Consider the following 14,115-nt stretch of genomic DNA (forward strand, 5'->3'; position numbering starts at 1 on the left):
TCTGGACCCTGCCTGTCTCTCGTATTTCCCTTTTTTGTAACTCTGTTTCTGTGGTTCAGACACCCTGCCTTCTTTTGTGGTCCAGGAATATACCAGTGTCTTTTCCTCCCTGGGGCCTCTGCACTTGCTGTTTTCTCTTCTTGGAAGTTTTTCTCCCCAAGTTTTATACTGATGCCCCAAGTCATTCAGGCCTTCCCTGACCACCCAGTAGAAAAGGTATCATTCTTCCTGCACTAACAAACCAGGGCACTCTCTATTTTATCATCATTTACTTTATTCCATCTTGTTTTACTCATCACATTTAGGATCTGAAATTTGTTTTGATTAATCATTTTTCTTCCCCTGCTAGAATGTAAGCTTCACTGGAACAGAAACCGTTAGGTGTTTTATTTATTGCTGTATCCTCAAAATCTAGAACAGTGCCTGGGAAATAGATAATAATTACTTTAGTGAGTAGTTTGTACTTTTCTCCTGATCCAAACAGGCTTGCTTTCTGGATGGCTAATACTGGTGACAGTATGGAAGGTTGATTTGAGGTGCTACAGAGTGACTTAGGATGGGGACTGGCCAGACAAGGGCAGGAATGGTGGAGAAGGAGATATGCCGGAGGCCTGGCAGGCTGGCCGGGTATTGATTTATGTGTGCTTGTGTGAGAAGATCCAGGTTTTCCTGACTTGGAGCCCTGGCGTTGGCTGTGCACCATGCCTGGAATTTCTTTCACTGGCTTATTATTTCAGTCTCACATTAAATGTAACCCACTCATAGAGGCCTTTCTGGAGCCGTTTCTGTAAAGTGGATCTCCAGAGACTTGGTACAATCAGTGGAGACATCAAGATACTGAATACCCCAAGAATTTAAACGTGCATGCCAAACGTTTAAAGGTAGGCATAGGCACTAAGGCCATTAGAATGTGAGCTCCAGTGAGGCAGGAGTTCTGTCTCTTCTCTCTCACCATGTTTCAGCTCCTGGCACATAGTAAATACTCAGCAAATATTTATGGAATGAATCAATATTTGGTTTTTCTGTGGCTTGTTTTGTTTTCCTGTTAACTTTGCTTTTCTACTTTGATGTTGCGATGATTAATTTTTTTTCCTTTGGGCCTAAACATTTAAAGCTGTTGCTTTGAATGACGTGTCTGTTTTAGAAAACACTCTGCCAGATTGTGGTGCTGTTTATCTGCATGTCAGATGTCTGCCTTCTTCCCCGTGCCACCACTTTTTGGGCTGGTTTGACTTGGAGGACATCCCTATCTTGTTACCCTGGCATCTCTTCAGAAGTTCACAGTTACAGAGAAGCTTTTGGTGGGGGAAGAGTTCAAGTATGAAATACTAAGATTTGATAGGCACTAGTTCAAGACAGGCTTGTAGAACTATGGATGATAGAAAGGTAGGAGAATTCAAATCAAATCAAACATTTATGTAGTGCTTGCTGTGTGCAGGAAATTGTAGTATATGCTACGGGGAATATTTCAAAGTTAAATGTGCCCTGAAGAGCAAACAAGGCAGCTGGGAAAGATGATTCCACTCCAGAACCACCACATTTACATTGGGACATACCGAGGGAGACATTTTGGAAACAGATGTGATGCCTGGGAGACAGTTGGCTTTGGAGTGCCGAGGTCTAGCCTTGAGATTTTTAAGAATCATCTAGGATGAGAGCAAACATTCAAAATGGCGACCTCAAAAGTACAGAAAGGTCCTGAATAATTCTTCAAAAGTGAAAAGAATCGTAGTGCAGATTGCATTCACAGAGGCAGAAAGATGGACCCAAGGAGAACATTTTTAAAAAAACAGTAACGATAAAGGCTGGACTGTTTGGCTTACCTTAACTAGGGCATCAGAATTCTCCACTCCTCTTAATGAGCACTTGGTAAACGTCTGCGTCCTAGAATCAGCAGTACACTCACTTCTGACAGAAGTGGAGAGTGCTCCATTCTACAGGTGACAGAGAACTTTCCAAACTGCTGAGCTCTGGAGCTTCCATTTCCCCAGGTAGCCCATGTAGGAAACCAGGAGCTGTGATCCAAACACTCAGAATAAACATTTCTTTTTCTTTCTTTTATTTTTTTCTGAGACGGAGTTTCGCTCTATCGCCCAGGCTGGAGTGCAGTGGCGCGATCTTGGCTCACTGCAAGCTCCGCCTCTCGGATTCACGCCATTCTCCTGCCTCAGCCTCCCGAGTAGCTGGGACTACAGGCGCCCGCCACCACGCCCGGCTAATTTTTTTGTATTTTTAGTAGAGACGGGGTTTCATTGTGTTAGCCAGGATGGTCTCGATCTCCTGACCTTGTGATCCGCCCGCCTCAGCCTCCCAAAGTGCTGGGATTAGAGGCGTGAGCCACCGCGCCCAGCCGAGAATAAACATTTCTTAGTGCTGAGCCTCCACACGCAGAATGGAGTTGTGATTCATACTCTGGGAAAGGAAAGAAAGTTCTGCCCATGTGGTGAGAAAGGAAGCCAGGGTTTGAAACCAAGATGGCCAGGCCCTTCCCCACATCTGCCTCTAGGTTGCTATCATTACATCACGTGCAAGGAAGCAACTAGGCAAGATGAGACCCTTTGACATAGGGAGTGGCAGGCATGGCCTCTGTGAGAGCTCAGCAGGCATTTACTGATGTGGCGTGTGATCTGCGGGAGCCTCTGCCCTCTCCTCTATGCCCAAATACTCCCAGCAGTCTCTCAGGAGTTTGCCATGCCCATGAGAGTGAAGGGTGGTTTTGCTCAAGCCTGTGATAGGCAGCAAGCTCCTTAAACTGTAAACAGTCTTAGGAGTAGGAGGGATATTCACTCACTGTACAGGAACAGTTAATTGGGTAGAAATAAGCAGGCCAGTCCCTGGAGAAATATGGAACAGGGTGAATATTTATAATGGTGCAGATGGGGTGGAACAGAAGGAGAAAGCACAGAAAAATCTCAGAAAGGGAGCCTGGGTTGTGGTGGGTCTTAAAGAGGCAATCTGGGGAGTTTGGGGTGTCCTGTAGTTACAGGGCACAAACAAAAAGAAGTTAGAAGCATGCCAAAGAGAACTCTCACTGCTTCGCCTTTTGGCCCCAAGGCCAGTCTTAAGTGACTAGGAAGGGGGCAGCCAGGTCAGATGGTGATTAAAGTCATTTGCTCTGAGACATCCTGCTGGGGCTGCATCCCCCTCACACACAAGCAGATGGGTTTTCCTCTTGGCCTGGGGAATTGTTTGCTCTCAGGTGGCATATCTTCATAGGAGTGCTTGGCAAGTGTGGGCAAATGCCATCAAAAATCTCCCAGCCTCGTGAAGATGGTCTCTTACCATTGACAGAGCACTTAGCACCTTGCCAGGTACCATGCTTAATATCTCCAAGACAACCCCATTAGCAGGTTCTATACTATAATCCCCCATTTCCAAATGTGGAAAGGAGGGCACAAAGAAGTCCAACAGCTTCCTCAAAGTCATGATGGAGCTGGGATTCAAACTTGGGTCCTTTTCTGCGAAGTTTTTGATGCTAACCTCTACACACTTTGGTCTGATTACCAGGAACATTATATTATCTTTCCTGTTATGGTGGTGGGTTGACTGCTGGAATCCCAAAACCCAGGTAATGCATGAAAGATAAATAAATTAGCCATTCTTGACCTTTTCAAATACCAAATAAATTTTAACAAGCCTTTATATAAAACTGACTTTTATTACAATTGAAAAAAGAGCAAAGACAATTTGATAAGTGCCTTTAATTACAACATACCTGCTATTTACATGTAACCATACTTTTATATACAGCTTGAATAAGTTTTATTACATGTAAACTATAAGATATTACAAATTAAACTCCAGTCTTTTCTGGATATTCAGAATTGAAATACTACCGGCAGAAACGCACAGAAAACAAATACCCATTTCAGTTCCTCAGGTACCATTACTGGTTGAATGATCAAGATCTGGTCACAGAAGAGAATTGGAAATATGCATCAAAACAAAACTTATTCTTAACGTGACTAACAGTATTGTTATTTAAACCCTAAACATAATTAATAATTGGATCATTAAAAACACAACTTCAATTTATATAGCACCTTTCTTCTGAAGAGCTGAAAGCATTCATGCTTATCTCTATTATTTCGTTTGTCCCCATAACATCTCTATGAGGTAGGCAATGGTTGGTATCATTATCCCCATTTTGTATATGGAGAAACTGAGGCACAGAGAAGTTAAATCATTTGCTTGAGGTCACACAGTAAAGTCAATGCTGGAACAGGGACCACAGCCCTGTGCTCTTGTCTCCAAAACCAGTGCTTCTCTTTACACTAAATTGTCCCATTTGAGAATTTAATTCAACAACTCAATACACTTTTCCAATAAATTAAAAAATGTACATTTTTTCACCCATAAAAATTTTTGAAATACTGTGAGCAAGATACAAACACTCTGGGATGCATGGTAGACAGATGCTACACTCTTCTAGAAAATGCTTATGGAAATGTTTATCTTATTTTAATGAGGAGTTTCTTTTCCTAGTTAAAACAAAGTAGATGTCTTTACAAGAAATATATTTGAAAGAATGCTTCTAGTCACCTACCCAATTATAGCTCTAGTAGCCATATTATGTTATCTATAAACCAGGTTTATTCCTGAGTTTAAAAAGAAGAAAATATCTACATTATAAGTTAAATCTTTGAGATAATTTTTCTCATTTATACACATTTACTCAAGAGACTCAGAGTGGCAGATAGGGAATTGGGCCAACACATTTCCCAGAGAGACATGAGAACTCAGACCCATAGGGGCAGGAAGTCCGAATTTTGCTCTAATCCCTACTCCCTTCACTGCTCTAGAGTCAGCTATATGGTTGATACTCGAAGCAAATAAAAAGATAATGTTTAAAAAGTATCAAGGTCGCAAGCTTACTAGAATGCTCACAAATGTTTGCTGACTTGAACGCAAAGTTCAGCTTTCCTGACGCTTTCCACATTGCTTGTCCTCAAGACGGGAGCATTGCCGCAGGCACGGCCATCTTCCAGGACGTGGGTGGGGCAGTGGTGGGGCAGCACATAGGAATTAAATCCTAGCATGGCTCCAGGAAAAACAAGACAAGTCCTATATTCCAAAAGTAAAGTTAAAAAAAGCAAGCATGTTTAAGGGGTGGGTCATGAACACCATATCAGGTTCATTTATGAGTCTTCCATTAAAAATACATAGAGGCTTGTGAAAGGAATGCTGAAAATCCTCAACCCATAGACTCAGGCTTTTAGTCCCAGCCTCTTCTCCTAGAGAAGGGCACTGCTGTCTTTCAGGGAAGCCTTCACTACCTAAATGAGGAGGTGAAGATTAAAAAAAAAAATTCTCTTCAAGCTTAAGAAAGGAAAAGGAAACCGTTTGCTTTAAACTCACGGTTTGCAACTTGTTGAGTTAAAAACCAAACCAAACCAAACCAAACCAGGACGTGACAATAAGAAAGTTCTGAACTGTAGGCTCTAGAGAGCGAGTGGTCCTTCTTTTAGCCTTAACTGTGGCCTATTTAGAGTGCCTAACAGGTATACTAGGGGAACTTTAAAAAAACTAAATGTATAAAGAGAATGAGCAGAGAGAACTGTTCTGCTAATTTTGAAAAAAAAGATACACTCTAGAATATCCATTCAAAGAGTTAACTGTGATGACTTACAGCAAAGTTTTACAAAACCAAAATGAAACACCCTGGCTCCTGAAGTATGTAGAAAATGAGAACTTTTAGCAGCTGCACCTCCAATTCACCTATCCTAGGACCTAGAAGGTGCTTGGTTTCTCACCCCAAAGTCAGGCAGTTTGCTATAAATGGCCAAGTTATTCTCCGTATCTGGTAGCTCTACCTTTGCATGTGAAGCACTCACAGTTTTCTTAGGACCTGGGGGATCAGCGCAAACTGGCTGTAACTTGACATCATCCTTAGGCACTGTTTCCTGGGGGAGAGGGTGCAATGGCCTCACGGCGAAAACATTTTACACTCAATTTGCTTTAAAAATGTTTTCTTTCTTTCTTTTTTCTTTTTTTTTTTTTGAGATGGAGTCTCGCTCTGTCACCCAGGCTGGAGTGCAGTGTTGCGATCTCAGCTCACTGCAACCTCTGCCTCCCAGGTTCAAGTGATTCTCCTGCCTCAGCCTCCCGAGTAGCTGGGACTACAGGCACATGCCACCACGCCTGGCTAATTTTTTTGCATTTTTAGTAGAGACAGGGTTTCATCATGTTGGCCAGGCAGGTCTCAAACTCCTGACCTCAACTGATCTGCCTGTCTCAGCCTCCCAAAGTGCTGGGATTACAGGCATGAGCCACTGCACCCGGCCTAAAAATGATTCCTTCTTATAAAAAGGATTTCTTCCCCTTCACAACACTCAGCTTCCTTTTTGTTTCCTGGTAACTATGGGTCTGTTGTTGTCATAAGAATCTACCTTCCACATGCTGGACAGTGGGGGCTGCCGCTTGAGGAGACCCACGCCAGATACAGAGCACTGCGGGGAACACTAAGCTTCCTTGGTTAGAGCATGACGCTAACATTTCTGCCTCTGTGACTTTGATTCCACCACATAATTTTTTAAAAGTTCTTTTCCATGGCCCCTTAGTGTCAACCATTCTTCTGAAAGAAGTGAGCAACAGTGTACATGTTTTGGCAAAAGTCATGACAAATAGCACCAGCATCTGCCGCCCTAGGTGGACCTGTGGCCTCACTTTGGCAGCCTGTGAGTTGGGCAGAGCTGTGGTGAGGCACAGTTCCATGCTGGCTGGCAGGGTCTGTGATACGGCAGCACTGTGATTGGTACCGGAAAGACAATAATGACACATCCTGTCAACAGTAGACACAGAAGGCTGAGTGGGGAAGAGACCCAGGGATATTGCTACGCAAAGCGGTAGGCCAGCTAAGTACCAGGAGACAAACTGAGGTGGGAGGAAATAGTGACTTCATGGCCTCATTCTTTAGACTTACTCCTTAAAAGGACTAGATCCGGGGAGGGAAAAGTAATCACAAAATGTTCAAGCTAATAAGAGATACTTTTGGACTTAAAACTAAAGTTTAAAAATTCCCAGTACTGAAAACAACTTTCTCACTCTTTTGTGAAGTGGACAATTTGACCATTACAAAGACCTTTTGAAGCAATGAATGAAAATGCTACTAAGTGTCATGAATTATCTTTTTATATTTTTGAGTAACGGGAGTACTTTAATACTGATTGGGCCCATGTAATAGACAATATGTCACTTTTGGTGTAACTACTTTTATGAGGAAAAAACATATTAACAATGAAATGCCAATTCCTATTTATGACAGACCTTGTTTGTTTAGCTATATTTCAAGTTTCCCCAGAAAATATGAGGCATGTTAATAAAACACAATTATTTAAAAGGGAACAACATTAAAACATTTTACTGCTGCCAGTGTAACATACAGACATCTGAGAAATGACAATTATCAACCTTTGTAATACAAGATTATGCAAGGTGATATGAGGCAACCCAAGGACAGCACATTTTAAAAAATACCCACAGTATCTAACTGGCAAGCCAAAAAAACTTCCTGTATTAAGAGAAATGATTACTGAATTGAATGCTTTTTAAAAAATGTCTTTTAAACAAAAATTCTATTTCACTTTTCATGTTACATTAAGAATTTGGAATCTTATTTTTCAGTGAAGTCAAAGAAGAACTTGAAAAAAGTAATGACATACTTCACAAATAGAAGAGACTGGATGTAAACACAGACCTAAAAATGAGCAGTAGGATAAAAAAGCCATGAATGTTTGTTCTCTTCTGGACCATGATTTTAAATTTTAATTTGGTAATTCAGATCAAGATTCTAATTTATCATGGTTTCTGGACTGATCTCTTTAAGTTAAACACTTTCAGTCTAAGTGTGTTCAACTTGCCTAAAGCTACTGTCAGGAAAAATGTATTTAAGAAAAGATACAACACAGGGCAAGAAGATACTACTGTAGAATAAGGAATTTAGATTTTACTGCAAATAAAGCCATATTTGATATTATAGACACATGTTTCTATTTTCACATCAGTCACTTATTAACACCAAACATTATACTTCAACTTTTTCCCATTACACAGTACAATAAGCCTGTCAAGATTTCCAGGAAGTAACCATCAGTACCTACTGTGCTTCCAGCAGCCAAAGCTAAGCTGGCTGGGTACCAGAAATCAACACCTTCAGGAGAATGGCATCACAAGATTGCATGGACTTATATTAACTATTACAAGGAGCACTGGAAGAAAACGTCATTTGCTCATTTACAAAATCCTAATTGAACTAAAGCTCTGTAATTATAGCCACGGTATCAGACCAGCTTTTTTGCACATCCTATCACATCGCTCCTGCTGATGTTTTACACTGCCTATAAAGCCTCATAATTTTAAAAGGGAATGAAATAGAATGCCACGGGTGACCGACCTCTGCTCCTGCTACTTGGGAGTCACGTTGCCTTGGCTTCATCCTGGCTCAAGGTTACTAGTCGCTTGCTGCTTTAGGCCAAATCTTTTATCTCTTTACATTTCCTCCTCTCAGGCTGAGTCAGAAGTAAGTCACATGTATAACAGAACTGTCTTAAAATATCACTGTTTTTCAGCCAAGAGAATTATGGATGCAATTTAAAGTCTAAATATATTAATTGGAAAAATTAAATTAGACAACTCAAAGTTTTCCTGTAATTATCAAATGAAACTGATTGAAAAACTTGTTCCTTCTAATTCTGCTTTTCCAACAAAATTTCATCACACTAGCAGGATAAACATTCAAAATACATAATAGAACATACCCTAATTAAGCACCAGAGTTGTGTCAGAGCCAAGTATATACACACACACGTATATGTATGTGTATATGTGTGTGTGTCTGTAGTTTATTACTGGTTAAGTAAATGCTCTAATTAGCAAAAATCATGAGAAATATATATAGTGACATAATGTGGTTACATTTTAGTTCTCTGTGTTAACTACTTACTGTTAATTTAGTACTCAATTAGAATTAACTCTGGGATTTTGAGGGCAGATAAATCAGTAATTAGCCTTTTTCCCACAAAGAATAGTGGTAGCTTCAAAAGCTTCAACAGACCTAATGATGTAATTTGTTCAGGACAGAAAAAAAAATATGTAGCTAACATTCTTGCAAGAATTACTTTCTTATAGAATTTAAGATTTCCTCAAATATTTTCTTTTCTATATAGCATTTTGCTCTTGTGTAGTTATCTGCCTAGGATACAGACAGGATATTGAGACTATTTCAGAAAGTAGACACACTAAAAACATTTGATAAATTAAAAAAATTTTGCATAAAACAAAATATGTGTTTATAGTCTTGCTGACTATACTTAAGAAATACCAAAAGTAGCATACAAAATGCTTCTAAACTTTCAAAATATCTGAATAAAAACAAAGATCCTACTTTTAACTGAGATAGATTTATAATTCTTACTTACAAGATAAAAAAAGTCCTAAAATTTATTTCTAAATTTTACATAACCTGCTATAATTGGCTGTAGAAAATGGATGTCAAAATAGAATTTTAAATATACAAATTGTTTTTGATAACTACCTTTCGTATATTTTATTTAAACTGTAGCATTAGCTCAAGATGAAACTTTTTAAAAGAAGCCATAGGCTTTTGTTGAACTCAAAGATTCAAGCCCAGATTCTGAACAAAGTAATTTTTGAAATTTATGAAAAACTATACTATACAGTCAAAACAGTGATAGTGCCTCAGTAAATATACTTCAGTAAAATATCCAGTGCTCCAAAGAGCTGAGCTGTCTTTCTAAGGTTCACTCTGCTTCTCTCCTCCAGCCCTCATGGCCTGTGCTACCTACCGTCTATTCTTTTAGCATTTATGCTGGAGGGCCTTACAGTTCCTTTGAAAGTACACTGAAAATACTTTATATCACAGCTTATTTTAACCACTGGTTCTCAAATTAAAAGGTATATTTCAGTGCATATTTCATGGCCACATTGCAGAACTAGTATTTGAAAACTTCTGGGGGATATTTTGGTAACAAAATTGCAAAATTACATGATTATTTATGAGCTTTCTATAAAAAGTTTTTTATTTTTTATTTTTATTTTTTTTACTTTAGAGATCATACCTACTTCCCTGCCTTTTTGATAAGTAAGGCATGAAATGAAACACAAGTTTTGAGCTGTAAGGTGCCTATAAAGGATGTCACTACAGCATGCACAATGTTAGGTGTGTAAGATGACATGGCTGTTACCATGTACTAAAGAACCCCATCATGTGAGAGGCTGCTGAGTCCAAGTCTTTAACACAAAGCAGTGAAAATCACCAGGCAAAGCAGTGCTTATGAGAGACTGGAATTCAGAGAAATGCAAGGTGCAAACTTCTCTCTAATCCAAGGGTATTCTGCTATGATCTTCTAATCAATGATGATTGTGTTTATGCTCATGACATCTTCATGGGAGAGACCAGGCTGATTGCAAAATAATCACAACAACCAACATAGCTCACTTCGCAATGTCAGAAATGCAATGTAGAGCAGTCACAAAGTCAAACCATGAATACAGGGATGGAAAAACATTCCAGTGAGCTGGTCTCTACAATTTTTAACACACTTCATCCTCCCAATTATATTCTTTGCCCATAAAGAAGAAAAACAGCAAGATTATTAAATCCAAAAAGTCACAGATGTCACAATGGGATGAAATAATTTCCTCATTTTTTTTTCTTTATCAATATAGGAAAAGCTGTCTTTCCATAGCTCATACTCATAATAGCACTTCAACTAGGCTCCTTTGAAAATGAAAAGTGAACAAGTTTCCTAATGCCGGCCTTATAAGATCTAAAGAGATGATTAAATTCAAACCAGGCTGAGCTCTTAATCTGAGCTATTTCAGCCACTGATGTTTGTAAAATATAGGAAGAAGATTCCAATAGGCAATTTGCATTGGCAAGCACTGGACTACAGAATTCATCACTGTTTTCTGAAAAAATGTAATTAAACTTTAATTGAATTATGACACTTTTATGAGGTTTATAATTCACAGCCACCTCTCATCATATTTTGTTCTTCTTTCCATTTTTACCCTTTCAAATATTTCAATATTGCCCACCGTAAACCAATGAAAATGAATAATTATTTATGTACTTTCCATTTATTTCTCTAGGGGTCTAGGTAATTTGGATCAGGAGCTCCAAGTACCATTTAAAAAGGTGAGTCTTTAAAACCCATCAGTGTTTTAAACACTTGATTAGGAAAAAGATAACAGCTCCTTGTAATGATCTAGCTTATGTGCTTTATGATATCTTTTCCAAAGGAGAGTATAAATCATTGTACATAAAATCAAAACAGTTAATATACATTTTTTTCTGGCACTTTTGAGAAATTAGGCATTGAACATAAAACATCTTATAAACTTACATAACAAAAATAAATGTTTACATTTTAATCTTAGATTACCTTAGGGTAGCAGTTAACTTATGAGATGCCACACTGTTGGTGTGGGCAGTGGAGACCATCGGAAATACACATTCACGTGCACAGCCCTTCGGAGATGGACGCATGGCTGCCATCCAAATATGTGGTCTGTGTCCCAACATAAAGATTAAGGCTCTCTGTTTTGAAGGAATGAGTTCTGGGCTTAAACAAGTATAGAAGTACTACAATACTCATGGAAAATACTGAAAAGGCGCAGACGAGTTTTCAAACACTGGGGGAAACACGTTTTTGACTAGAAAAATAAAATAAAGCATCTAAAACTGACTTCAAGTACTTTGGGGAGAGGCTGCTGATATAGAGTGCCAAAATAAAAAGGAACAAAGATGGAAGAGACTCCAGGGACGTCCCTCCCCAGTCCCTTCAGCTGCAGGGTCCAGATCCCCAGGTGCCGACTTTGGGGAGGACTGGCGACCTGGGCAGAAAGCAGCAGCCATGGTTTGTCGCCATCCTAAAACACCTACATTGAAGGCAAAGGCCAAGCTTCGTGTGAAAATTTCCTTGGAATGAACCACAGGAATCTGGACATTTCAAGGGGGAAAAAGCCTTAAAGTCAATAGCAGACAGAGAAAAGGAAAGAGGGGAAGAAAAACCTGGTCCTTCCGAATGGCAGTAGTTCAGGCTGGGGGTGTTGCGGTCCTTGGTGAGTGCAGTTTTTCCATACAGCTTGGCCTTCCTCACTAATGAGATGAGACCACTGACAGCTGGGGTCTTTTGCGGGCGGTGAGGGTGCGGGAGGGAGATGTGCTTGGGTGTGCCTGTCCATCTGGCAGGCAGGGGCACACTCAGGTGCAGCCTAGTCCGTACCTCTCTGTCTCGGAAACTGAACAACTGGGAGAACAGTCAGGGCCTCTCCAACCATCTTCAGGTGACTAAAGCAGCATATGAAGTATAGGTTTGTGTCACTTCTTCTCTTCCATGGAAGAAACGCCCCCAGAGACTGATCACAGGCTACCCAGGGTTGTCCTCTGGGTTGCTAGAGCCTGGTAATATCTCTGCCTTGCTGCAAGTCACTAATGCTCTCGTAGTCGTTCTCCTTCGGGACGAGACCGCGGTGGCCATTGGTCCCCAGGGTGGCCTTTTCTTCCTCTCTGTGGAGAGTCTGTATCGCTTCATAATCAGGCTCTGGCTCCTCGCCGGGCCTCCCTGCTGGTGGAAGTGTGCTGTTTGGAGTTTTTTCGAAGTCTTTAACAGTAGCATAGAGATCATTACAGGAGGAGGGTGACCTCTGTGGGTCCTCTTGAATGGAGGTGTAGGTGGACTCTGGCACTGTAAGCGACTGTCCTGATTTATTCACTAACTGTCCAGGTTTATTCACCGATGAGTACATAGCAGAGATCTAGGAAACAAAGGAAGAGTTTAATCAACTTCCAGCTGTGACTTCCCCCTCCCTCTTTTTAGTGACAAGCCACATACTGAGCACTCCTGGGCTTCTGTGTGTGTGTGCTCCTTAAAGATTTGTTCTTTCTTATCTGTAGTAATTATGGAGCACATTACTAGAGAATAATTACACACATTATCTTCAACGGTGTTAACGAGATCAGTCATATTCCCTCAATTCCATGAAAACCCAGTTCTCTTGGGTCTGCGGAGGAATCTGAGGAGAAGTGGGGTGGAAAGTTCCCGAAGCTCCCGGAAACCTGACCACAGCATTGTGTTTTATTTCATTTCTATATCAGAATGATATTTTGCCTGAAAAAGGGCTCCACTGCTTTACAAAAAAGGACAGAAAACACATAGTAGACTAGTGATTCTCAAAGTGTGGGCTGTAACCAGCAGCAGCAGGATCTGGGAATTTGTCAGAAAGGCAAGTTCTCAGGCCTCACCCCAGAACCACCAAATCAGAACCTCAGGGCTGGGGCCCAGCAATCGGTGCTGATTCTGATGGCCAGTAAAGTGTGAGAACCACTGAATTAGACTACTCCATGCTTCCTGCATCACAGTGGTCTCCAACATGCATTGCTGGATTCTCTTTGGTGGTACACATATATCTGAAAGGGTATTCCTGTCCATTATTTTTTGACTTAGTTGTGTATTACTGGTTAAACAGACACTGACAGACCAGGTCTAGTTTTATTCAGTGGGAAAACTCATTCTGGCTTGCATTCAGCCAAGTCAGAAATAACAACTTATGGGATACTGTTTCCTATGGTAAGAGCCAGTGGCTCTCCAAGCACACCCTCACAGCCCTCACACTCTCACTAATAAATCCTTTATCACCTCCGATATCAACAGGGATTTCATTCATTGTGAAGATTAAATGTACTGATTAGGAGACTTTTGGGGAGTATTATTTTATTGTGAAAAATCATGGTTGGAAATAAGTAAAAATACCCTTCATTACCTGTGTTTATTTTTATCACAGTGATTTGATTCATTCAAATACCCAGGAAATACATGAACACGCTTCCTCACAGAGGCCTGGCTTCCCAAGGGCTGAGGGACATTTTCCTGCTTTCCCTTTTCTCACATACTGTGGGTGAAGTTTCCAGCTGGCCTCAAAAGCTTCTTAAGACAGGCCTGCCACATGCTAACTGGTCATTTGCATGAGAACTTTTCATTATAGGCTGGTGGCTGGTTCAGTTTGGTGAGGCCTTGACAATCCCAAGGGTTTACAGTTCAGAAAAACAGTCTTTGGAAAACTCTTGCCATGTTGATCTGACTATCCTAATGA

At 40.4% G+C, this 14,115-nt stretch overlaps 1 protein-coding gene across 5 annotated transcripts in view; it reads right to left on the reverse strand.

Annotated features, from left to right (window-relative positions):
• Positions 1 to 3,638: 3,638 nt before the first annotated feature.
• The window catches only part of PAG1 (phosphoprotein membrane anchor with glycosphingolipid microdomains 1), a 141,150-nt gene continuing 130,673 nt past the window's right edge, over positions 3,639 to 14,115 (reverse strand). For all 5 annotated transcript variants that reach the window (XM_021942458.2, XM_003902904.3, XM_031669647.1 and 2 more), the window contains one exon: positions 3,639 to 12,780. In XM_021942458.2, the coding sequence (XP_021798150.2) occupies positions 12,418 to 12,780 (363 nt within the window). In that variant the 3' untranslated portion in view covers positions 3,639 to 12,417. The remainder of the gene's footprint in view (positions 12,781 to 14,115) is intronic.

This window comes from Papio anubis, chromosome 8 (assembly GCF_008728515.1).
Source record: "Papio anubis isolate 15944 chromosome 8, Panubis1.0, whole genome shotgun sequence".
Taxonomy (NCBI): domain Eukaryota; kingdom Metazoa; phylum Chordata; class Mammalia; order Primates; family Cercopithecidae; genus Papio; species Papio anubis.